The 25,650-nt window shown below is 54.3% G+C and overlaps 2 protein-coding genes across 12 annotated transcripts; both read right to left on the bottom strand.

Annotated features, from left to right (window-relative positions):
- Window positions 1-272: 272 nt before the first annotated feature.
- On the bottom strand, window positions 273-14,562 carry SHISA7 (shisa family member 7). The gene is made up of 7 exons (XM_049901631.1): window positions 14,382-14,562; window positions 8,587-8,725; window positions 6,917-7,769; window positions 4,582-4,736; window positions 3,610-3,675; window positions 2,717-2,866; window positions 273-1,462 (listed from the first exon to the last, which is right to left on the bottom strand). The coding sequence occupies exons 3-7, from the start codon at window positions 7,594-7,596 to the stop codon at window positions 816-818; spliced, it is 1,698 nt and encodes a 565-aa protein (XP_049757588.1). The 5' UTR covers window positions 7,597-7,769; window positions 8,587-8,725; window positions 14,382-14,562; the 3' UTR covers window positions 273-815.
- A 193-nt stretch (window positions 14,563-14,755) lies between these two features.
- Window positions 14,756-25,223, bottom strand: ISOC2 (isochorismatase domain containing 2). 11 transcript variants are annotated; one of them, XM_049901535.1, is made up of 7 exons: window positions 25,136-25,218; window positions 23,635-23,713; window positions 18,068-18,306; window positions 17,760-17,969; window positions 17,381-17,451; window positions 17,092-17,209; window positions 14,756-15,156 (listed from the first exon to the last, which is right to left on the bottom strand). In XM_049901535.1, the coding sequence occupies exons 2-7, from the start codon at window positions 23,675-23,677 to the stop codon at window positions 15,076-15,078; spliced, it is 762 nt and encodes a 253-aa protein (XP_049757492.1). In that variant the 5' UTR covers window positions 23,678-23,713; window positions 25,136-25,218; the 3' UTR covers window positions 14,756-15,075. The 11 variants fall into 11 exon arrangements, with proteins under 11 accessions (XP_049757492.1, XP_049757496.1, XP_049757491.1 ...); XM_049901539.1 differs by having other exon boundaries at window positions 18,068-18,329; window positions 25,073-25,197; XM_049901534.1 differs by having other exon boundaries at window positions 25,073-25,197.
- Window positions 25,224-25,650: the final 427 nt, after the last annotated feature.

Here is a 25,650-nt window from a genome sequence, read left to right as displayed (position 1 = left end):
GGTGTCATCACAGAATGGGTAGAATCGGGTGGTGACATTGCAGAAGGGGCCTCATCCTGGAGATGTCCCCTAAGCAGGTTGCCATCTCTGGTGATAACATCACAGTCCCTTGATGACATCATAGGACAAGGCACCTTCTCTGATGATGGCATCACAGGAAGAAGGCAGAGTCCCTGTGACGATGTCATGGAAAGGAGGCATCACCTCCAGTGAAGATACAGTAGGCAAAGCATTTCCCTTCTGATGTGTCACCGGAAGATGGCTTTGTCTGTAGTGATAACATCATAGAATAGAGGCATCTTCTATGTCGTGAAGACACAGGAAGAAAATATTTCCCCTATGATATTGACGATGCAGAAAAGAAGCCTTGTGGCTAGAGATGATGTCATAGGGTGAGGCTCCTCTCTGCAGCGACATCACAGGAAGGAATCTGTGTCTCTAGTGATGATGTCACAGAGGAAGGCATTGCCTCTGCCATGACATCACAGGAAGGAAGGCTTTGTGATGACGTCATGGAATGCAGACATTTTTTCTAGTGATGACCTCAAGACAGGCAGCTTTCTCTGTGATGTCATGGGAAGGAGGCCCAACCTCAAAAATTATGTAATAGGAGACGGGATCTCCTCTGCAGTGACATCTCTGCAGGAGCTTCTCCAGTGACAATTCCATCAAAGCAATGTCCTCAGAGGCAGCTCCTCGGTCAGTGGCTGATGAGGGAGGGTCCCAGGCTCCTGAATGTGTGAGCCTGTGTTGGAGGGCCCTGGCTGGGCTGGGGGCCTGGGAGGCCACACCCCCCAGAGCCCCCGGCCTCCGCCTCAGACAGTCACCTCGTTCTTGCTGGCAGTGCGCAGGTGCTGGGGCAGGTGGTGCCCGGGAATGAACTGCAACTGCTCCAGGGTGCCCTGGCGCTGGAAGGGCGGCCTGCGGGCCAGTGTGCCGCCGCCGCCGCCCGCATCCGCCATCCAGGCTGGCTGTGGGGAGCCGTGCAGGCCGTGGTGGTGGTGGGCGTGCAGGCCCGGCGGAGGCGGCAGCCCGTGCAGAGGCGTAGGGGGCCCCCCTGGGCCCAGCAGCAGATTGGAGTGCGAGGCGGCCAGGCTGGCCCGGGCGGTGGGCTCCGGGGGCAGAGCGGGGCTGCGTGGCGGTGACAGCAGGTGCTCGCGGCTCTGGCGCAGGGCTTCGGGCGAGGACAGAAGCAGGTGCTCCGGTGACACTAGGCGCGCGCGCGGCAGCGTGAACTCGTAGCGCGAGGCGCGGCCCCCGTCGCCCAGCAGGTGTTCCTGGGACATGACCCTCCGTGGGTTGGGCGCCGGCGCCAGGCTCAGCTCGTCCGGGCCGCCCCAGCCGTCCATGCGGTAGCCACCCCCGGTACCGGGCCGCCGCAGTGCGTGCAGGGGCAATGTCCCTCGGGGTACCTCCGCCAGGTGTTGGCGCTTCAGGTAAGCCTCGTCCAGGTCCTTCTCCGCTGGGGCGAGGGGGAAAAAGCCTCAGAGTCGGGCCCCCAGCCAGAGGACCCTTCTTCTTTACCCCGTCAGCACCCCCCCTTACTGTACCCGCACCACCCCCAGCGAGAATTTTCCACCTCATCCCTCCCACCTCCGTGAAGACCCCAAGCACCACCCAGAACTCCCTGGTAATTAGCATCTGCACATATGGACAGTTCCCAAACTTTAATCAGAACAAATCCGGGCTTTGGTGGCCAAACAGATTCCCAGGCCTAGCCTGCAAGGCAGGACCAGTAGATGGGGGCCTCCCAGAGCTGAGAGATGGAAAAACCTGACGATAGTTTTAGAGCTCCTGGTTCCAGCTACACCCGAAGCTAGTCACTTGCGGACTTAATTTTATGGAGCCAAGATATTTTTCTTTTCTTTCTTTTCTTCTGCTTAAATCGTATTTCTATTCATTGCAAATACAAGGCGTGATAAATAAGATAGGCCTGGGGGAAGCAATGGAAACGCTGGTGGCTAGTGGTTAAGAGCTACTGCTGCTAACCAAAAGGTCCGCAGTTCCAATCCACCAGGCGCTCATTGGAAGCCCTGTGGGGCAGCTAGTTCTACTCTGTCCTTTAGGGTCACTATGAGTCGGCAACTGTTTTTTTTTTTTTTTTTTTTTTGCGGGGGAGGGCAAGACTGCATTTTTTAAACAAGTACCCCCTAGGTAATTCAATACAAATTAAACCAAAACGAAACAAACAAACGAAAAAAAACAAAAAACGTTGCTGTCGAGTCGATTCCGACTTATACAGACTAGAACTGCCCCACAGGGTTTCCAAGGCTGTAATCTTTATGGAAGCATACTGCCACATCTTTCTCCCACGGAGTGGCTGGTGGGTGCGCACTGCCGACCTTTAGGTTAGCAGCGGAGCACTCAACCACTACGCCACCAGGGCTCCTTGATTCAGAATTACTCTCAGGTAATTCTAGAACGGAACTCTGCTGGCGCAGTGGTTAAGAGCTTGGCTGCCAACCGGAAGGTCAGCAGTTCAAATCCACCAGCCACTTGCACATTGGAAACTCTATAGGGCAGTTCTACTCTGTCCTATAGGCTCCCTATGAGTCGGAATCGACTCGATGGCAGCAGTTTTTTTTTTTTTTGTAATTCTGGAACAAACTTAGAGAACAGCCTGGGGGAGGATCTAAACCATTAGTCGGCTGTTGAGGCACAGTCCAATCCCCTGACTCCGCCCCACACTCCCGCTCCCTCTCATCCCAGGATTTACCCAGCCTCTTGAGGGATGAGTAGCGGTTGAGTTCTGACTTCACCGCGGCCTCGTAGGACGGGGGCAGATGCGAGAGGTTGTGGAAGGACCGGGAGCAAGAGAGCGTGGAGTAGTGCAGGGAGGGGCTGGGCGGGGGCACGGCTCGCCAGTCTGGGGTAGAGGAGACCGGCCAGGCTCAGTGCAGCGCTCCCTCCCTCAGACCCACCAGTTTGGTCTCTCGGCCCTCCCTCTCTCAGACCCAAGAGTGTGTGTCCCCAGCCTCCTCTCCTTTAGACCGGGGATACCAGGCCCCTAGCCCCTCCGCCCTCAGACCGTGCAGTCCGGATCCCCTAGCCCCTCATCACTCACAGCCAGCAGTCCCAGATCCCAGCCCCTTTTCCCTCGGACCTAGGAGTCTGGGCTCCCAGCCCCCTCTCCCTGGGATTCAGGCGTCCAGGCCCCCGGCCCCTTTGTCCCTCACGGCCAGCAGTCCAGATCCCCAGCCCCTTGGCAAGTTAGAACTCTGGAAACACAGCTCCTCAAAGCTCCAGCAATTCAGCTCCCTCTATGCACTCCCCACCCCTCAGCGGACAGGCTTGGTGGAGCAGGGGCAACGTTGCAGGAAAAGGGGCAACTGGCCTTTGGCACTTACTGTGTGCCCCGCCCACCTGGGGGTGTACCCCACACATCCTCCCACCAACCCAGGTGGGAGGGAGATGACCATTTCTGGTGTGCAAATGAGGAAACTGAGGCTCACTTGGTGACCTGGCTAGACTGTGAGCCCCATGAGGACAGGGTTGACACTGATGTCAATAACATGGCATCCAACATATGCTCAATGAAAGAGTGTGAAGGGAGCAGCCTGCCTTTCCCCAAGCCAGGGCCTCCCTCCCAGGGCCCCGGTCTGTCCGTACCCAGTGTGGCGGCATGGTGCTTGGGGCTGTTGACGTTGAGGTGCAGGTAGTTGTGGTGCAGGTTATCTGTGAGGCCAAGAAGGGAGGTGGCATCACTGCCATCACCCAGTCCCCCTGGTGTTGTCCTAGGCTCAGCCCTACATCCAGGACCTCATGAGAATCCCAGAGAGCAATCCATGCCATTGGGCACACAGGGGAAACTGAGGCTGGGGGACTTGAAGGTAGAGAACGTGGGCACAGGCTCATGGCTGGAGGAGGTGGGCTTGTCCACATCTTCCCCATCCATGCAATGTCCAAGACAGAGGTCTCGGAGTCTCCTTGCTGCCTCCCTTCACCTCCCTATCAAGTCCACTTGGGTCCCAGCTCCAGTCCCTCCTTCCTCCTGAATTTCTACCCCAGCCCATCCTCTGCATTCCCCTATCTTGTCTTCTTGCTCCTGGATTATCAACTCAGTCACCCAGCCAGTCTATCTCTGAGACCAGCCCCACAACTGCCCCTGCCTCTCAAAACATTTCCGGTGGTTCACCATCACCCACCCGACAAAGTCTAAGCTGGGAATCGCATCTGGGGCTTGCATGACCCGGCCTTGGCTGACAAGCGCAGTCTCATCTCCCATCCCTCTTCTCAAGCCACACTTGTCCTGATCCCAAAAGAGCCGAGCTGAATCCTGCAGCAGGGCTTTTGCATATGCTGTTATGCTGTTCTCTCTGCTTTGAACTCCTTCCTCCTCTCCTTCGCCTGAAAAACTCCTACTCATCCCTCAATATCCAGCTCAAATGTAAATCACCATGGCTCCCTTGACGCCCACCCAAGTGGTCCACAGGTGGGCAGGGAGGGGGGCTGACTCACTATGGAGCCTCCCCACAGTACTGCCCGGAACCGGGTGGCGGATGTTGAATGGGGGGACGGTTCAGGGAAGGCAGATGGGGAGGGCTGGGGGCGGGAACGGGGGCGTGGGAAGGGGCCACTCACCGAGATTGGAGGGCTTTACAGTGTTGTAGAGGTTCTTGGGCGTCCTTGGCGCCATGCTGTCCGGAACCCCGACCCCCGGGGTCAGGGAGCTGCTTCTGGCCCGGTCCGGGCGGGTCCCAGGCCCTGCCTGGTGCCTCAGGATGTCCACCAGAGCCCTGGAGGTGGCACAGGGACAGTCAGGGAACAAGAAGGGGGTGGCCTAGGCCTCTTCTCCTCCCTGCTGTCACTTTTCCGGGCATCTGTCAGCTCAGCTTATCACCCCGGCCACGCCTTTTCCCACTGGCCACGCCCCATTCTCACTAGCCCTGCTCTTTCCATGACCACGCCTACATCTCAGGGCACCCCCTTTCACACGTGTCACGCCCCATCTCACTAACTACGCCGCTTTCTCGCCGTAACTCCCCTTTCCCATTAGCCACGCCCTTCTTACTGGCCACTCCCCTTTCACGTTGGTCCCGCCTCTCTGGCATCAACCTGTGCCCCTTCTGCTCCGAGGTCTCTCTGGCCACACCTCCAGCTTTAAGAATTCTGTTCAGGTGTCTCACCATTTTTTCTGGAGTCCTCCCACATCCTCCTCCTGCGGCCTCGCCCCTCCCTGAGACGGGGACCCGACTCCTGCCCGTTTTGTAGTCTTCCCCATCGCAATAAAAAGTGCCCCCTTCACCCAGGTATACAGACTTGAAACCTTAGAATCACCCTTGACACCTCTTCTTCCTCCGCCCCCCTCAGCAATCTTGTGGATTCTACCTCTGATACATATACCCCAGATCGGACCCTTCTCACCACCTCGGCTGCTACCACCCCAACTCACTGGTACATCGCAATAGCCTCCTAACTGAGTCTTCCGCTCCCACCCTGGCCCGAGGGATCTTTTAGAATTGTCAGATGGCGGGACGTCCGTGTTCTGACCATCCAGGGACGCCCCCTCGCACAATCGGGATAAACCCTATCCTTTGCCTGCATCTCCTGCCATCCTCCTCCTTGCCCACTACACTCCAGCGACACCATCTCCTTCCCTGTCCTGCAAACACCTCACCTTCAGGCTTCGCACGTGCTTTTCCTTCTGCCTGGAAAGTCCTTCCCCCAGACGCCTGCTTGCCCCTCTCCCTCCTTCAAGTCTCTGCTCAACAGCACCTTCCCCCCACTCCCAACGCTCTATGAGGCTTCACAGCAGTTATCAATATTTAAAATTACATCACCTATGTCTTGGGGTTGATTCTTGCCTTTGCCACTAGCATTTAATGATAACACACCACCACCACCACCCATTGCCATCAAGTCGATTCCGACTCATAAGGACCCTACAGGACAGAGTAGAACTGCCCCATAGAGTTTCCAAGGAGTGCCTGGTGGATTCAAACTTCTGACCTTTTTGATTAGCAGCTGTAACACTTAACCACTATGCCACCAGGGTGTCCTTTAATGATAATGGTAACCAACATTAATTGACCGCTAACCATGTGCCAAAGGAGCCCTGGTGGCCCAGTGGTTAAGTGCTCCGCTACTAACCGAAGGTCGGTGGTTGGAACCCACTAGCTGCTCTAATGCAGAAAGATATGGAAGTCTGCTTCTGTAAAGATTACAGCTTTGGAAACCCTATGGGGACACTCCTACTTTGTCCTATAGGGTCACTATGAGTTGGAATCAACTCCACAGCAATGATTTTTTTTTTGGGGGGGGGTTAACCATGTGTCAAGGAGCCCTGGTGGCACAACGGTTAAGCGCTCGACTGCTAACCTGAAAGTTTGGTGGTTCAAACCCACCCAGCAGCTTTGCCGGGAGAAAGACCCGACAATCTGCTTCCAGAAAGATTATAGCCTAGAAAACCCTATGGAGGCAGTTCTACTGTTACATGGTATCACTGTGAGTAAGAATCAACTGAACAGCACCCAGCAACACCATGTGCCAGGACTCTACCGGAATCAATTCAGTTAATCTTCATTACAGTCCGAATGGGTGTGGATTGTTACTATTTTACAGGCAGAAAACTGAGACACAGAGAGGTTAAGTAACGTGCCCAGGGTCACACAGTGAGAAGGTAGCAAAGCTGGGATTGGAACCCAGGTTTATCCATCAGGACAAGGCCCTTGTTTTGTTCACTGCTGTATCCCCAGCTCGGGCCCACAGAAGGTGCTCAAAAATATCTGTTGAAAGGAGGCTGAGGCTCCCCGCCCACCTCCCTAGTATTCGCTCCCCTCTCACGGTGGCCGCATCCTTTTCCTCTGGCCAAGCCCCCTATCCACATAGCCCCGCCCTTCCCTGATGACTCCACCTCCTCTTGCCTAGGCCCCGCCCCCAGACCGTCTTCCTTCTCTCCCGCCCAGCGCAAGCTCACCTGGGCACGTTGATCTCGCGGTGCGCCCTAGGCGCACCCGACGCCTTGCTGAAGGCCACTTTGGCGCCGACACCCACGGCCAGGGCGAAGCTGATGACCCCGCACACCACATAAGCCGTGCTGCCCCCGGGGCCCTCGCCCCCACGCCCCCCGGCGCCCCCCGCCCGTCCTCCTTCCAGCCACCCGGCCTGGCCAGGCCCGAGGCCCCCGCCCGCGCCCCCCGCGCCCCCGGCGCCTCCGGCTAGCGGCGGTGGCGTGGTGGCCCAGCGCGGCGTGTCGTAGTTGGAACAGGAGGCCTGCGCCAGGCGCATGTGGCGGTGCTCGCAGCAGAAGCGGTAGTGGCAGGTGCCGCAGCAGAAGCGATAGGAGCCAGTGCTGCAGTTGAAGGTGGCGTCGTACTGGCCCATGACATCGTAGTAGCCGTGGCAGAGCTCGGCGGGAGGGGGCGCTCGCGCCGCAGCGCCCGCGCTGCCCGCGGGGCTGCTCCTGGTGCTGTTGGGCCCCGAACCCGCTGCGCCCCCGCCGCCCGTAAGCGCCCCAGTCAGGCGCCGCAGGTGCGCCAGCAAGGCGGGTAGTGGACCCGCCGGCTCCGCGCTGGACGTGTTGGACGGGCGCGCTCCGGCCGGGCCGGCTGTCGAGGCCAGGAGCAGCAGGGTCCCGAGCAGCAGGAGGGCCGGCATGGGCTCGGCGGGGGCTTGGCCGGGGCCGCCAGGCTGCGAGGAGGACCAAGGGAAGAGGCTGAAGAGGGGGCGGGGGAGAGGACCAGAGACGGAAGGGTAGACAGGTGGAGCGATGGAGTGAAACGCGGAGGAGACAGGAGAGGTGGGTTCAGGGGGGCCCAAACTTGACAGTCCTGATGAGCGAGACACGGAAAGATGCCCAGAAGCGATTATAGTGTGCAGAGGGGAAAAGGACCCAAACGAGCGTGAACGAGGAATACGGTTTGGGCGGGTGGATGAGCCATCAGGGGGATGAGCAGAAATAAGAGAAAGAGAGAGATGGACAGAGAAGAAGAAGTGATGGAGGGAAAGGAAATGAGGAGGGTGAAGGAAAGAAGGCAGAGGAGAAGGTGGGGGAGATGTCCGGGTAACAGATGTTGCGGGGGGGGGGGGGGGGGAGTAGATTGGTGGGAGAGGCCGCAGATGGCAGGGAGGGCCGGCTCCCGCAGAGGAGGTTGGAAAGAGATGATGGAGACCAGGAAATGAGGGGAGACAGAGGTGGGATGGATGAGACCAAAGGAATCGAGGAGATGAGGAAGGAGAAATAAAGAGAAGGGGGCAGAGAAGGGGAGGAGAGAGAAAGATGGAATTTGAGTTTATAGACCCAGACACGGTTGACATTTGGGGCTGGATCATTCTCTGTGGTGGGGGCTGTCCTGTGCATTGAAGGGTGTTGAGGAGTACCCCTAGGCTCTACTTACTGGATGTCAGCAGCACCACCCCATGTGACAACTAAAAATGTCTCCAAAGTCCCCTGGGAGGCAGAACTGACTGCAGGTGAGAAACACTGGCTTAGACCCACGTGGTCCTTGGTCCCCCAAATACTGGTTTCTCTCTATGCAGGTCCGATACTTAGGGATCTCAAGTCTGTCTGTCTTTCTGTTTATCTCCCTGTCCTACACACACATCCATACCACTCCCCACAATTGTCAGGTCTAAACCTGACCATACCTGGTCAGGTGAGAACCTCCAGCCACAGCTAAAGAGGCAGAACAGCACGGTGGTTCATCTTCGATCTCCACCATGTGCCAGCTGCCTCACACTGGACCAGCTCTTACCAGATAGGCCCTCCGTGCTTCAGCTTTCCCATCTGTAAAATGGGCATAATTATTGTTACCACTGTGTGGTTGGGAAGATGAAACGAGTTAATATGTTTAAAGAGCTTAGAATAATGCCGGCATATTGCAGGTACTACATATGACAATGTTTGCTGCTGTTATTCTTTTTGGAAAGGGAGATGGGATAAGAAGGGGCAATGGAGAAGAGAAAATGAGGCAAGGGCTGGATGAGGTGTTTCATCGCAGCTGTTTCTATGGTAACAGTCAGGCCTGGTCTCAGACGCACCCACCCCCACAGGACACAAAGCAATGATGGGGGTGCGGTGAGGAGGTTGTCTGACCTAGGGTTCAAGGAAGGGGTAAGTCTCAGCTCCACTCCAGGCACAACAATCAAGTGGGCTGAGACTCAGGACTGGTGTAGCTCAGGTAAGCTCTTGCCTCTCTGTAAACCTCACTTACCACCTCCGGATTGGAAACAAGAATTCTTAAAAATCCCAACTCCAAGAGAGCCCAGGGGACAGCACAGCGTGCGGGATGTGTTCGCTCAGCAAATACTCCCTCCATAAGTGTTTATTGCCACGTGCCAAGTGTCTATACTGGACAGGTTTCAGTGGTGCTTCCAGACTAAGACAAACTAGGAAGAAAGGCCTAGGGATCTACTTCTGAAAATTAGCCAATGAAAACCCTATGGATCACAACAGATCCATCTGCAACCAATCATAGGGTTGGCACAGGACTGGGACATTTCCTTCTTCTGTGCATGCGGTTGCCATGAGTAGAGGGCTGACTCGATGGTAGCCAACAACAGTCTCTACCTTACACATTATGTGTCTGTTAGTTTATTGTCTGTTTTCCCCCACTAGACTATAAACTCCACAAAGGCAGGATGGGTTTGTCTGTCTTGTTCACCATTATATCCACATCACCCAACATAAGTACTTGGTACACAGTAGGTGCTCAGTCAATAAATTCATTGCATGGATGAATGCTGAACAAAGTGGGAAAGGCAGGTCTTCCTCTCTCTCTCTCTCTCACACACACACACATTTCAGATGAAGACGCAGAGGTCCCAAGAGGTCCAATCATGTATCCAAGCTTCACAATGCCTACCTCCCAGCTGTGGGTCTGGGCTTTGAACTCAGGCTCCTGGTGGGTACCACCACCTGTAGAACATGGCTGCCTTTATCCCACCTTGAGAAATGTGGGTCAACACACACATAGATGAAGCCAGAGTGACACATGTCAGTGGGAATGCAATTTCTTCATTCACTGAGGGCTGTCATGTATGGTTGGGGAGGTTGTATGCTGCACAAGGGGGTCTGTCTAAGAGGCTGAGTGGGGTCTGAAATCCAGGCCTGCTCTCCTCCTTAAGACGTGCGCTGGTGGGGCTGCAACCATCTGGGGGCAGAGGTTCCCTTTTCAGACACACACAGGGGCGCCATCTGTGAGCCCAACCATAGATGCAGGGAAGCGGCATGCGGGGTGGAGTTGGGGGGGGGGAGTCGCCTTCTGCACAAGGACTGCTTTTTAGGCTAGCAGCTTGTCTGCTCACTCCCCATTCTGGGCCAAGTCTACTCTTTCGCCTTTTCTACAGAGCCCTGTGGTCTCCTCCTACTGCACACCCAGGAGACACAGCTATAGGTCAGTGACAACTCCATGGAGGGGGTGAGGATGGTGGCACATCCCCCCAAAAAACCAGCAATGTCTTCAGACACAACATCACATACACACACTCCCAGTCCCCCTACTGATAGAGGGAACTCCAGCCTCCTGTGTCCCCTGCTCCATGGCTTTGCTCAGACACACATCTTCTGATGCATGGCCACACCTACAGGTGGGAAGGGGACACACCTGGAGACAAAGGTGGCCCATCCAGACACCATGACACACAGGACAAGTTCTCCCTTACCTCACACAGAACTAACAATGGATACACACAGCACTTACATGCACACAATGACACAGCACAGGACACCTAGACAGGATCCCAGATGAAACATGCAAGGACAAGCAATGTTGTCCTGATGACACACCTGTAGCTTCCTCCCAACACATGTGTGCCCACACACACATGCACACATACACAGTTATGGGTTGAACTGTGTCCCTAAAAAGATGTTGAAGTCCTGACCCCGGTACCTGTGAATGTGACCTTGTTTGGAAATAAGGTCTTCGAAGACATTATCAATTAACATGAAGTCATACTGGAGGAAAAAAAAAAAAAAAAAAGCCCATTGCTGTCAAGTCGATTCTGACTCATAGTGACCCAATAGGACAGAGTAGAACTGCCCTGTAGTGTTTCCAAAGCTGTAATCTTTGTGGAAACAGACTGACACATCTTTCTCCTGTGGAGCAGCTGATGGGTTCCAACCACTGACCTTCCAGTTAGCAGCTGAGAGGTTAACCAGTGCACAAACATGGCTTCTCATCCTGGAGCAGGTGGCCCCTAATCCTATATGACTGATGTCCTTATAAAAGAGGAAAAGAGGCCACAGAGGGAAAATAGGCATGTGAAGATGGAGGCAGAGATTGGAGTGATGACGCCCCTACAAGCCAAGGAATGCCAAGGATTCCTGGCCATCACCGGAAGCTAGGAGAGAGGCCTGAAACAGATTCTCCCTCAGAGACCTCAGAAGGGGTCAGCCATGTTCATTAACATGGGCGACCTCTGATTTTGGACTTCTAGTGTCCAGACCCAAGCCATGGTCTTTTTAGTCGCCTCATATGCATGCAAAAGCTGGACAATGAAAAAGGAAGAGCGAAAAAGAATCAATGCATTTGAGTTGTGGTTTTGGCAAAGAATATTGAATAAACCAAGGACTGCCAGAAGAACAAACAAATTAGTCTCAGAGGAAATACAACCAGAATGCTCCTTAGAAAAGAGAATGGTGAAACTTCAACTCATTACTTTGAACACATCATCAGGAAAGACCAAGCGATAAAAAAGGACATCATGGTTGGTAAAGTGGAGGGTCAGAGAAAATGAGAGAAACCCTCCGTGAGATGGATTTACACAATAGCTACAACAATGGGCTCAAACATATCGAAGATGATGAAGATGGCGCAGGACTGGGCAACGTTTCATTCTGTTATACGTAAGGCTGCCGTGAATTGGAGCCGACTCGACTGCAACTAACAACAGCCTCCAGGACCGTGAGAGAATAAATTCCTCATGTTTTAAGGCACCCACTTTGTGGTACTTTGTTTCAGCAGCCCTAAGAAACTGATACACACACACACACACATGCACACTCACATGTTCTTACTCACAGCTCCACATGGACACACAACTGTGTATTTTTTTGCACATTTCTACACACAGCACATAAAATCCAGACACAGCCTCAGACACCATGACATCCTATCACCATACAGGGCTCAAGAACACACCAGGGACTTACCCAACCCAGTGACACATGGACACACAATCACACCACATGACTCATATGCCCACAACACTATGGGTGTATACACACACGTATGCACACACACCTCCACCCATCAGTGGAGGCTGGGAGCAGGCATTTGACACCCCACACACACACCCAGACTCAGCCCCTCCCCCACCCCCTCATACACACACACGCACACGCACACACAGAGGCTCTCTCCTCCACAGTTGGGGGAAGGGAGCTCAGAAACCAAGTCTCCCCACTCCCTGAACCCCTCATGCCCTCCAGCACAGGGCCAGAGGTCTAGCCTCTTCCCAGCCCAGAACATGAGAGACACAGATGAGGGGACAGAGATTAGGGAGCCAGCCTGAGGAAGGGGCACCCAAAGCAGACCTTCCTCAGTGTCTGTGTTCCTAGAGATGCCCCCAGCCCCACACTTGCCCCTGGCACAGTGCACAACTCTGTGGCCCATACTCACCCCTGTTGTGCTGCCTCCCCTGATCCTGCCAACTGGAGTTGGAGGCTGGGCTGGGGGCAGGAGTTTGGTGGGCTGAGTGGGGCCAGGTGAGTTTGTCTTTAATGCCTCCTGGGATTGCTGGTGGAGCAGGAGAGATGCAGCAGAACCCAGGAGATGACAGAGAGAGAGAATGAGCCTTCAGGGGTCGGGGGCAGAGGTCCAGAGAAAGAGATACTGAAGGGGGAAACAGAGATCAAAGAGGAGTGGGACAGAGACCCAGAGAAAGAGAGCGGACAGGGACCTAGGGAAAGAGGGGGACAGAGACCAAAGAGAAGGGGACAGATACCCAAAGACCCAGAGTAAGTATGGGTAAGGATGAGGAACGCTGGCAAGAGGGGGCCGTACCTGGGTTCAGGCGGCTGACCTTGCAGGCGGCTGAAAGCCGAGGGGGAGGGGAGGGGTGAGGCATGGGGGGCGGGTAAGATCCCAGTTCTGGGCACCCGGGGCGGGCAGGGGTTCTGGAAAGTCTCGAGGGGGCGCTGCCTCCCACCTGTGGCGGGGGAGGCGGGGACGGAGGGAGACCCTCCCCTGACACGCACCAGGCTGCCCGTGCGGACCCTGGAGTCTGCGTCCATAGCCCCGGCGTCGGGCCGACCTGTGTGTCCTGTCTCTGGGTGTCTCTGCGTTCTGGGGCATCTCTGGCCATCCTTCCTCCCTGGGTCCCCTCCCTACCACTGCTCCCTTCCCAGGCCCACTGGCCCATCTCTCGCCTCTCAGGGGTTCTGCCCTTGGGTCACAGTCTCTCTTTGCCTGTGTCTCTCCCTACGTGTCTCAGGGGATCTCTGCATCTCGTTGAGTTTCTGTCTCTGTTTTCCTGTCTCGGTCTCAGTTTTCTGGGTGCCTCCACCCTCTTCCTGCCCGTGTCTCTGTCTCTTTGGGTCTACATCCTTCTCTGTGTCTCCCCCATCTGTATCCACGTCCCCATCTCTCTCTGCCTTTCTGATTTCATGTCTCTGTTCCAGGCTTGCCGTCTGCGGATCTCTGTCTCTCTGAAGGTCTCGGTCTCAGTTTCTGCGTCTCCCCCCTCCCCCGGACTCCCAACTCCTCTCCCGGTCCCCCCACTCTCCCTCAGGCCGGGGTTGGTGGAGGGGAGGGCGCTGCAGCGGGAGCTGTGTGTTCCCAGCACAAAATAGACTCCTGTTGCCATGGCAACGCAAGCGCGGCCTCCAAGACGCGAAGCTTTAGGCTGGGGGGTGAGGAGGGGGGACACCTGGATCCCGGAAGGCGGGGGCCGGGGGCGCCAACGCCTGGCCCCAGGGGCCTCTCTTAGAAGGGGGGGAGTCTGGAACTCCTAGGTTCCTGGGGAGGAGGGGTGCTGGCTGCTGTGACGCCGGGTTCCCGGGGGACCGGGCCCCCTGGGAGGGGTCTGAGATTCCAGGGTCGGCGATGGGGGCACGGATTCCCCAACGGGGGGCTGACTGGAAGAGAGCTCTGACGCCGAGGTCCCTGGGGGCCTCAGTGGCTTGCCTTCTTAGGTCCCGGAGGTCTGGGGCACAAGGACTGCAAATCTCGCGGGGGAGGGGGGGATGCTGGAGACCCTGACTGGGGGTCTGTAGAGTCCCGACTCCCAGATCTCCAAGGGGGCTGCAGAATTCGGGGAGCCTCAGTGTGGGTCCCCGGACTCCTGCGTCTCCGAGGATGCAAGACCCACTCTGCGGGAGCTTCTGTCCTTCCTTCCATCCATCCATCCATTCATCCGCATACCGGTCTCTTCCTCTTCCCCACTCCCATGTTCCCGTCCCTCAGTTTCCCCCCTGCGTCGGGTGCGGCCGCGCTCACCTCGATTTCCGGATGCGGGACCCTTGGGGAGTCAGGGGTGGCGGCGGCGTGGGGGGCCGGCCGGGGGAGGCAGAGCGAGCGCGTGTCTGCGAGCCTCTGGGGCTGGGTGTGTGCGCGCGCGCGCTGATGGCTGGGCGGCCGGCAGCTTGTCAGAGACCCCCGGCCGACAGTACTCTTTCCAGTGCAGATGCGCGCCGGCCTCCGTGCAGATGTGGCTTTGGCCAGCTCTCGCCTTTGCCTCGCGCCGGCACCGAGCTGAGAAGAGGCACCGCCCCCTCCCCACCTGCTAGGGACCCCTCTCCCCCCTCCACCTCAGCCCCCAGTCACCCCCGGGACACCCCCCGAACCCAAGAATGGTTCAGTCCACAGCCATATGAATGTTTATTCTTCCAGTCCCGGTCCCACACAGTCGGTAACACTCCCTCCCCCTCCCCTTCCCACTCCTTGAAGCGGCCCGGGACCGATCTCCGCCTCCAACTTCGCTCAACCAACTCCCTCTCAGCTTCCAGGAGTCTAATTTGCATTTCCGGGAGCAAGTGCCCAATGGGAAGGCCGCCCCCACCTCCCCTCCCAAGGGGGCGGTACTCCCGGTGGACTGCACCACTCCTGGGATCCAGGGATGGGGGGAAAGCACTTCCAACGAAGTCTGGATGACAGGAGGGGGGTGGTCTCTCTTCAAGGCAGGGTCTAGAGGTCATCTGAAGATGGGGTTCTGGCCTTGGAAGAGGCCCAGGAGCCCACTGTCTGGGGCGGGCTCCTTAATAACCTTTTGGATCTGCAGGAAGAGGGTCAGGAAGAGTTAAGGGTCCCCATCTCCATGATGGCATGATGGCAAACGCCAGGGTGACTCTAAGACTTCATTTCCCTTGCCCTTTGGCAGCAAATGAGCAAACCCACCACTTCCTCTTGTCAAAACTTCTCCTGGGGCCTCCCTGTCACCACACCTGCCTGGTTTATCTTGTACTGGGCTGTCATCTTTGTCCCTTTTGCTGGCTTGGGCCACTAATGGTGGACAGCTCTGTCCTGGGGCTTCTTGTGTACTCCCCCTCTTTTCTAAGTAGCCTCATCTCTCCCACCCCTCCTCTAGGACCTCCACTCTCAAATCTCCAGCCCAGACCTTTACCCGAAACTCCAATGATTCAACTGCCCCTCTGACTTGGCCACTTGACATCTCAAACTCCCTGTCCTCCCCTCATCAGTAAACCACAAGAACCACCAACCAGCTGGCCAGGTCAAAATCAAAACCGGGAGTCCTTGTCCAGCCCACCTCCTCCCACACTCCCCACTTCCATCCATCCGCAAGTCCTGTTATGTTTACCTCCAGAAAATAAAAGGAAAAAACAGAACAGGACAATCTTGCATTGCCACTGTCTCCAGGCTGGGGCAAGCCCCCCATCACCCACTGCTGGCCTGGAGGCTGGATGTACCCTTCTCACTGGTCCCCCTCCTCATCCTTCCAGCCACCTACCCTAACCTATTCACCACACTGTGGCCAGAGAGATCTTTGTAAACTGCAGGTCTTATCAAGGAATGTTCCCCCGTGCAAAACCACTCTGCTAAAATCCCACATCTCTGCCAGGGCAGGACATGGCTCTGGCTCGCACCCTTTCCCCCCTCCCCTGCCCATCAGTTCGGCCACAGCTCCTTGAGTAAGGCAAGTGCAGTCCTGCCTCAGGGCCTTTGCACTGGCTGTTCCCTCTCACAGAAACATTTTTGAATGCCTGGTTGCTCCTTCCCCTCAGGCCTTAGCTTCTAGACCACCCCTTCAGAAGAGGTAATCCTATGGTTCTGTCTCACAGTCTCTGCACATCCCCTTCCCAGGGCCAAGCCACTTCCTCATGGACTAGGCTCTGTACGGGAATCCTGGCAAGGGAGGGGAGGCACCATGCTTGTTTTTGCTTACTGCTGTATAACCTTGGTGCTTGCAACAGTCGGTGCTCAGTAAATGCTGTACTGAACAGAACTAAAAGGAGGGAAAGGGGCAGAACCCAAGGGCCATGAACTTCCAGTGATGCTGAGGGCAAAGGATGTGAAGCAGGGGCTACCTGGTCACACCGGGCCATACCTCTGGGGGTGGGGGTGACAGCTGGACCTGATGGGGAAAAGCTGAAGGGATGGAGAGAAGGGGACAGGGTGGGGGGGGGGATCAGGGGCTTCCCCTATAGGCCCGCTGCTGGGCTGTTTTTCCCTATGCCTATGTGGCTCCCTCCCTCCCTCTTCACCTCACTTCACTCCAAAGTCACCTCCCCCAGGTGGCCCTTCATACCACCCTATGGAATCTGACCGCCTTCCCAGCTTTATCTTTCTCCTCCATCTCTATGACCATCTACCATCGGCCATCGCATCTTCCCTCATTGATTTATCCTGACCATCGGCCATCGCATCTTCCCTCATTGATTTATCCTGTTATGGGATGTCTCCGCGACTAGGACGTAGCTCCCCCTAGAGGCAACGGCGGGGGTTGCCAGCCGTGTTCTCTCAAAGGTAACTGATACATGGGGGAGCCCGGGTAGCACAGTGGTTAAGAGCTTGGGTGAACCAAAAGGCTGGCAGTTCAAATTCACCAGCTGCTCCTTGGAAACCCTATGGAGCAGTTCTGCCCTGCCCTATAGGGTCTCTGTGAGTCGGAATCGACTCGACAGCAACGGGTTTTTTGGATGCCTGGAAAGGGGGGGGTCCCCAGGTGAAGGGAAGACGTGGAAGCCATTACCTCCTTGAACTGGGGGTGTGCGGCGTCACCCACAAGCTGCAGAATGAGTCCCTCGCTGGTGGAGAGGAAGGCGCCGCTCTGACGCATCCGGGACAGCGCCACCAGCCGGTCCACCTGGCTGAAGGGGGGAGGGGGTGGGGCGTCACAGGGGAGAGCCTTCAGCGCCAGGACGGCCACATGGACCCCCTGGCAAACACGGTGTGGCTGGCCTGTTTCCCCGCCGGGCAGTGGTTGTTCCTGGGTACCCCCACCCTTGACACTGACCCAGCCCTGGGAGGGCCCCTCTCACCTGCGGGAGGAACAGGCGTCCACCACCACGTGGACCTGCAGCCCCTGGTCCAGGAGGTCCAGGGCTGTGTTCTGGGGGGCAGAGAGAGGTTAGAGGTACCTGGACAAGAATAGGGGCCCTGGCTGAGGGACGGGGGATCCCAGATCAGAACTGGGGACCCGGGATGGGAATGAGGGAAGCTGGAATCAGGGCAGGGGTCCCCAGGTTAGAATGGGGGTTCCAGGTCAGGATGCAGACGGGATGCCCCAGTTAGGATGGGGGTCCTGAGAGGATGAAGGGCCCAGGTCAGGAAGGGGTCCTGGATCAGGACAGGGTATTGTTCTTAGAAGGGGGCTCCCAGGTGAGAATGGGGTCCCCAGGGATCAGGCCCGGGTCTCACCAGGATGCAGGCCTGTGCCTCGATGCCACAGAGCAGCACCGAGCGCAACTGGGGCCGGGCGTCCAGCTCCTGCTGCAGTGCAGGCACCATGCTGAAGCAGGTTTTATGCACAGGCTGCAGCCCCTCAGCCCCCAGCTCTGGTACCGTGGGGCCCAGGCCTTTTGGGTACTGCTCTGTCAGCACGGCTGGCACCTCCAGCAGCCGGGCCACCTGTGCCAGGGAGGGGGACAAAGGCCTGGCTGAGGAAGGAACTCCTCTGGCAGGGGGCCAGAACTCCTGAGTCTGAGGGTGGAGTGGCTACAGAGTACCTTGAGCATGCGGGCGGCCACAGAGACTATCTCGGGGAAGTAGGTGACTCTGTGGCGGAACTTCTCCTGCATGTCACACAGGAACAGGATGGACGATCCAGGAAGGACTCGGCCCAGGCTGGGTCTGACAGCTGCCATGTCCTGGGGGTGGGCAGAAGGGCTGCTGGGCCAAGGGCAGAGACTCTTCCTGGAGACAGGTACAGTGTTAGGGAATGGTTCTGTGGTCTCTCGGTGACTCCCTAAGAGCGGAGGTGTCAGAATCCTGCAGAAAGGTGGTGTGACCAGCCCTTGCCTGGGAGGAATATAGTCCCCCTGCCCCCCTACCCAAGAGAAACTTGCGCAGTGACTTGCCCAGGGGCACACAGTCTGTCACCTATTGGGTTAGGACAAAGAGCCATCTCCACATACAAGTGTCTGGGGCCCTTAGTTCCTCGCTGCTCACTGTCCTTGCCGCTGCTCACTGTCCTTGCCCCGTTTCTCCTTGCATTGCTGCCTAACTGGGGGTCTTGCTGGCTTTTGTGTAACGTGCAGGTGCTTTGAACCTTTTCATATCTGACTTTCCCACACTTAGTCTCTAAACCTCAATTCACCCAGGGGTCAAACCTGCTGGCTAAACTCCCTTCCAGGTCTTAAAAAGAAAGGCCAGTAAATCCCTATAATGGAATATTGTTGTTGTTGATTCCCAGACACCTATATGGCAGAGTACAACTTCCCCATAGGGTTTCCTAGGCTGTAATCTTTTACTGGAACAGATTGCCAGGTCTTTTCTCTCACAGGGCCAATGGGTGGGTTCAAACTATCGACTCTCCAGTTAGCAGTGGAGCGCTTAACCATTGCGCCACCAGAGCTCCTTGTTGTTATTGTTAGTTGCCTTCAAACGGGTTCCGACTCACTTCCGTGTGACAGAACAAAGCCTTGCCTTACTCAGCCATAAAAAGGGATGAAGGGGGAATGGGGAGTGACTGCTTACTGGGTATGGATTTCCTTTGGGGTGATGAGAAAGTTCTGGAACTCGATAGAGGTGGTGGTTGCACAACACTTTGAATGCACTTGATGCCACAGAATTGTACATTTTAAAATGGTTAAATTGTACGTTATACGAATCTCACTTCAGTTAAAAAAAAAATAAGAAATGAATTACTGATACCATGTTATGGCATGGATGAATCTCAAAAATATGATGCTAAATGAAAGCAGCCAGACACAAAAGGCCACACATATTGAATGACTCCATTTATATGAAATGTCCAGAATGAGAAAAGCCATAGAGACAGCAAGCAGATTAGTGGTTTCCAAGGGCTGGGGGGTGGGGGTGGGGGTGGAGGGAAGAAATGGGGAGTGACTGCTTCATGGGTACAGGGTTTCCTTTTGGGGTGATGAGAACGTTCTGGAACTAGATATAGCTGCTGGTTGTGCAACTTTGTGAATGTACTAAATGCCACTGAGTTGTGCACCTTAAAATGCTTATAACAGTAACTTTTATGTGGTATGTATTTTACAATCAAAAAAAAAAAAAGGCAGCTGCTGAAGCTTCCGGCCGGCAACCCTTTCACAGGAGAACAACGGAGACACAGAGGAAACTGACCACAGTCCCGGACCAGTCAGGGTGTGTTTGACGCCTGCTCAGAGTGTCTACGCGACTGGGACCCTGGGCTCCGGAACATCTTGGTATGTCCTGGTGGTGTGTCCCTGTGTCTCCAAGTGCTGCACAACTGGGTTCCAGCTGGCTTTTGTCTGCAGCTCTCTCCTCCTTTGCATGTGAGACTTATTTGTGGTATTCACTGAGTTGCTAATTCATTTGGAAAACATGCGGCCCTGGGGACACAGTATGCAGCTGCGGTAGAGGGGGCAGAGGGGATAAGGTACCGGGACAGTGGAGGGAGGTGGGCACTGAGGGAAGAACTATTTTTTAAGCTGGAGTGCCTCAGTGGTGCAAATGGTTAACATGCTCAGCTATTAACCAAAAGGTTGGAGGTTCGATTCCTCCCAGAGGCAACTGGGAAGAAAGTCCTGACGATCTACCTCCAAAAATTCAGCACAGTTCTACTCTGACACATACAGGGTCGCCATGAGTTGAAATTAACTGAGTCGGCCCCTAATTCATGGTGAACCCATGCACAATGGAACAAATTACTGCCTGGTCCTGTGCCATCCCCATGATTCGTTTCAGATTGGACTGCTGTGATCCATAGGGTTTTCACTGATTGATTTTCAAAAGCAGATCTCCAGGCCTTTCTTTCTAGTCTGTCTTAGTCTCGAAGCTCCACTGAAGCCTGTTCAGCGTCAAAGCAACATGCAAGCCTCCACTGACAGACAGGTGGGGGCTGTGCACGAGGTACATCTGCTGGGAAGGGAACCCAGGTCTCCCGCATGGAAGGTGAGAATTCTACTGCTCAGTTCTGACTCATGGCAACCCATGTCTTACAGTACGACTGTGCTTATAGGGTATTCAATGGCTGATTCTTCAGAAGTAGATTGCCAGGCCTTTCTTCCAAGGTACCCCTAGGTGGACTTGAGCCTCCAACCTTTTGGTTAGCAGTCAGTTGCGTTAACCCCTTGCACCACCCTGGGACTGATGAGTACAAGGGTGTTTATTACTATATCCTTTAAGCTGAAAACATACATTATAGAACATGTTTTTATGTGTGATATGTAACTAAAAAATCTAAATGATGGTTAAGAATGGTGATTTTCTATTATATAACTTTCATCTCAATAAAAAAATTCTGAATGGAAACTCCCTCTAGAACAAAAAGCACAGTGAAACAACCCAAGTGTTCATCAGCAGACAAATGGATAAACAAAATGTGGCATATTCAGACAATGGAATATTACTCAGCCTTAAAGAGAAAGGAAGTCCTGATACTTGTTACAGCATGGATGGTACTTGAAACAAGTCAGTCACAAAAGGACAACTATTGTATGAGCCCCCTTACATGAAATATCTAGGATAGGAAGGAGCCCTGGTGGCATAGTGGTTAAGAGTTCGGCTGCTAACTGAAAGGTTGGAGGTTCGAACCCACCCAGCAGCTCTGCAGGAGAAAGACCTGGTGATCTGCTTCTGAAAGGTCACAGCCTTGAAAACCCTACGGAGCAGCTCTACTCTGACACGCATGGGGATGCCAGCATCAACTCAACGGCAACTAACAGAACAACATGTAAATGTCCAGGGATCATGGGAGACATACACCAATATGCTAGCAGTAGGATTCCTGGTGGCACAAATGGTTAAGCGCTCAGCTGCTAACTAAAAGGTTGTCCGTTCGAACCCACTCAGAGGCATCTTGGAAGAAAGGTCTGGTGAGCTGCTTCTGAAAGGTTACATCCATTGAAAATCCTATACAGCAGTTCTACTCTGCACACATGGGGTCACCACGAGTTGGAAATGACTCAATGGCAACCAACAACAAGCCCCCATCAGTCTGTGTCTGTACTCCACTGTGTACCCAGCACCCAGCACAAGAAGTGACCAAGGATGTCCAGGCACAAAGGAGAGGGAATGTTGTTGTTGTGTGTTATCAAGTCGATTCCAACTCATGGCAACCCCATATGACAGAGCAGAACTGCCCCACAGGGTTTCTGTCATGGATTGAATTGTGTCCCCCAAAAATATGTGTCAACTTGGTTAGGCTATGATTCCCAGTATTGTGTGGTTGTCCTCCATTTTGTGATTGTAATTATCCTGTGTGTTGTAAATCCTAATCTCTGCCTGTGGTTAATGAGGCAAGATTAGATTATGTTAAAGATGATCAGGGTGGGATATTAGCACCCTTACTCAGGTTACACCCCTGATTCAATGTAAAGGGAGTTTCCCTGGGGTGTGGACTGCACCATCTTTTAGCTTATAAGAGGTAAAAGGAAAGGGAAGTGAGCAGAATGGGGGGACTTCATACCATCAAGAAACAAGGGCCAGGAGAAGAGGGCACCCTTTGGACCCGGGGTCCCTGTGCTGAGAAGCTCCTTGACCAGAGGGAAGATTGATGACAAGGACCTTCCTCCAGAGCCGACACAGAAAGAAAGCCTCCCCTGAAGCTGACGCCCTGAATCTGGACTTGTAGCCTACTAGACCATGAGAGAATACATTTCTCTCTGTTAAAGCCATCCACTTGTGGTATTTCTGTTACAGCAGCACTAGATGACTAAGACGGTTTTCTAGGCTGTAATCTTTATGGAAGCAGATCACCAGGCCTTTCTCCTGAGGAGCAGCTGGTGGCTACAAACCAACAACATTTCTGTTAGCAGCTAAATGCTTAACCACTGCATAACGAGGGCTCCTTTGGGTCAGGTCATCTAACCAAACCAAACCTGTTGCCATCCAGTCGATTCTGAATTATAGGGACCCTATTTTTTTTTTTTTTAATTGGACAGAGTAGAACTCCCCCACAGGGTTTCCAAGGAGCGGTTGGTGGATTCAAACTGCTGAGTTTTTGGTTAGCAGCCATAGTTCTTAACCACTATGCCACCAGGATTTCCCCCAGGTCAGATCTAGGGGCCCAAAAATCCAAACAAGAGCTCCCCCTTCAGGCTGGTAGGAATGTGGGTTGCAACAATCTTTAGGGAGGGCGACGTGGCCACATTCCTCAAAATTATAAAGACACAAACCTTATGACTCAGAAAATCCACTCTAAGAATTTATGACAGGTGATTATTACAAGACTCTTAGGCAGAGCAAAGGATTAGAAATAAAACTAAACAGCCAGAGTTAGGGCACTGGTTACATAAATTATCTGTACTACAGAATTCTATGCAGCCTGGAAAAAATTACAAGGAAACTCTTAAGTAACAGTATGAAAAAGAGTTCAAGAGATGTTAACTAAACCCCTTGCCCATGGAGTCAGCTTCCAATTCATAGTGACCCCATGTATTACAGAGTAGAACTGCTCCACAGGGTTTGCAAGGTTGTGATCTTTACAGAAGCATATCGCCAGGCCTTTCTTCCAAGGTGCTGCTAGGTGGGCTTGAACTGCCAACTTTTAGGTTACCAGCTAAGAGCAAACCTTTTACAGAACAGTGTATATGATGTGCTTCCATTTGTGCCAAAAAGGGAAATATATATATGTAAGTTTGTACTAGCTCCTATCTATTTCTGGTATCTTTAGCAGACACATTAAGAACAGGTGCCAGGGGTTGGGGGGACAGGGTCCCTGGGGGATGGAGTGTGAATGAGACTCGGTTTTTCACTATCAGTTTTTTTTATTCCTTTTGAATTTTGGGCAATGTGCAATAGATTGTCAAGTATAAATACCAAACTTGTTGTCATCCAGTTGATTCTGACTCCCAGCAACCCCATGAGTTACAGAGTAGAACTGTGCTCCATAGGGTTTTCTAGGGTGTAATCTTTACCGAAAAGAGCCCTGGTAGCACAGTGGTTAAAGTGCTCAGCTGCTAACCGAAATGTTGTGGTTGGAACCCACCAGCCACTCCAAGGGAGAAAGACGTGGCAGCCTGCTTCTGTAAAGACTACAGTCTTGGAAACCCTATGGGGCAGTTCTACCCTGTCCTATAGGTTTGCAATGAGTCAGAACCAACTCCACGGCAATGGGTTAATCTTTACGGAAGCAGATCACCTGGCCTTTCTTCCGAAGCACTGCAGGGTCTAACAGCCAACATTTAAATCAGTGGTCTAGTGCAAACCACTTGCGCCACCTAAAAAAAAAAAATTTTTTTTTAGGGACCACCTAAAACCAATCCAAAGGCAGTGCCATTGAGTCGATTCTGACTCATAGCAACCCTATAGACAGGGTAGAACTGCCCCATAGGGTTTCCAAGGAGAGGTGGTGGATTCGAACTGCCCACCTTTTGGTTAGCAGCTGCACCCTTAACCACTGCACCACCAGGGCTACAGGGACCTCCTAGTCAAGTATAAATAAAATAAACAAGTATATAAGGTCACAAAAGCCCTAGTGGCACAGTGGTTAAAGCGCTCGGCTGCTAACCGAAAGGTTGGCGGTTCAAACCCAAGTCTGCTTCTGTAAAGATTATAGCCTTGGAAACCCTGTGGGGTGGTTCTACCCTGTCCTATAGGGTGGCTATGAGTCAGAATCGACTCAAAGGCAGTGGGTTTATATATGGTCAAACCCCAGCAAAACTTATCTGTGGGGCAGATGTCTGGATAGTGGTTACTCTTGGGGTGAAATGGCAGAAGAGGGTATAAGTGAACTTCTAGGGTGCTGGAAATGTTTCATTTCTTGATTTGGATGCTGTTAAGAGTGGGGTGTTTGCTTTGTGAAACTTTACTTGAACCATGTCCTTGTGATGTATGTGTTTTCCTGTATTAATGTTATACTTCCACGAAAAGTTTTAAAACTATAAAATGAAATGAAGGGGTTGGGGTCCAGGTGGGTGAGGAGGAAGCCTGGGTTCCCCTAGGAAGCTGGGGAAAGAGGGGACGAGATTGGGGGGAGCAGGAGGAACAGGCTATGAGAGAAGGGGGAGGAGGAAGACTCCTAGGTTTCTTGCACTATTCTTGGCAGGCCCGTGTATTAACTGGGGATCTCGGCAGGAGAGCTGGATTTTGGGAGAAGATGACTATTTGGGTGTTAAGGAGTATATGTGTATGTGTCTGTGCGTGTAGCGTGCCCAGAGGGTGGTCTGGGCTGGAGATAGATTTGGGGGCATCGTGGAAGGTGATGAGAAGGTAGGAGGGAGCCCTGAGTTGGGGGGACGGCAACTGGCAGGGAAGGGTGGGGGCAGGACTGTTTACTTCCCCATATGGTTTCTGGGGACCCAGCCCTGGAGCCAGGACTTCTTGGCTGTGTGACCTTGGGCAACTTTCACTCTGAGTGAAAGTTTCCTCCTGGGAGAAACTGTGCGGGGGCGGGGGATCAAGCCCTCTACTCCGCAGGGCTGGGCTGATGAGGAAATAGAGGGCAGCGGGCGCGATCGGAGGAAGGTATGAGCCTGCAGATTTCGGAGGGGCTGGGCTGGGATCCGCGTTCAGCTGTGCCTCAGTTTCCCCATCTGCCGGGCTGGAAGCGCCGGCAGGCGGGCCGCGGAAGGACTTACCCGGAAGGCGACGGGTTCCAGCGCAAGCCGGACCCCCGCAGGTGAGGCCTGGGGGACACTCACCTCTCAGCACCGGATTTCCGCCCCACAGGCTCAGTGTCCAGATGCCACAGAGGCTGTCTACCGTTTTAGTTTTGACCCTGCACGTGGCCCGCCCCTCTCCGTCCGCATCCCGCCCACCCAGGCCGAACTGCCCAATCAGCGTTCGCTCAACTCGGCTCCCGCCCTCCTAATCCCGGCCAATCCGCACCCGCCGCTGCTCCCGCCTGCCGGGGGTGCAGCTCTTGCTGTTTTTCAGTCTTAAGAACTTGGTTGGCCCGCGGCGGGGGGCGGGGAGAGAGCTTGTCCTACCAAAGAGGAGGCGTGGAGGGCGTGGGTGGCGGGTGCCTGGGCAGAGCGGCGCGGCTGGTGCGGGGAACGCAGATTCAAGTGGGAAGGGAACGGTGAGAGGTCTCGTTGTGCAGAAGGGAACTCTGAGGTCCGGGGAGAGTGAAGCCGTGCCCTGGCCCTTCTGTTAGGGACAGACTTACAAAGAGACCCAAGCACTTTCCAGATAAGTGCCATGGGCCAGAGAAAAA

Source organism: Elephas maximus, chromosome 11 (assembly GCF_024166365.1).
Source record: "Elephas maximus indicus isolate mEleMax1 chromosome 11, mEleMax1 primary haplotype, whole genome shotgun sequence".
NCBI lineage: Eukaryota > Metazoa > Chordata > Mammalia > Proboscidea > Elephantidae > Elephas > Elephas maximus.
The sequence above is the reverse complement of the archived record's forward strand: the minus strand, read 5'-3'. Positions and strand labels throughout refer to the sequence as shown.

Coding starts and splice junctions, on each gene's coding strand:
- SHISA7 (XM_049901631.1), bottom strand. CDS start 7,596: ATGCCGGCCCTCCTGCTGCTCGGGACCCTGCTGCTCCTGGCCTCGACA. Junction 3,676..4,581: donor TGTAAAGCCCTCCAATCTCG/GTGAGTGGCCCC, acceptor TTGGCCTCACAG/ATAACCTGCACCACAACTAC. Junction 1,463..2,716: donor CTCATCCCTCAAGAGGCTGG/GTAAATCCTGGG, acceptor CCCTCGCCCCAG/CGGAGAAGGACCTGGACGAG.
- ISOC2 (XM_049901535.1), bottom strand. CDS start 23,677: ATGTTGGCTGTTAGACCCTGCAGTGCTTCGGAAGAAAGGCCAG. Junction 17,970..18,067: donor TGGCCGCCCGCATGCTCAAG/GTACTCTGTAGC, acceptor TCCCTGGCACAG/GTGGCCCGGCTGCTGGAGGT. Junction 17,452..17,759: donor AGGCACAGGCCTGCATCCTG/GTGAGACCCGGG, acceptor TCTGCCCCCCAG/AACACAGCCCTGGACCTCCT.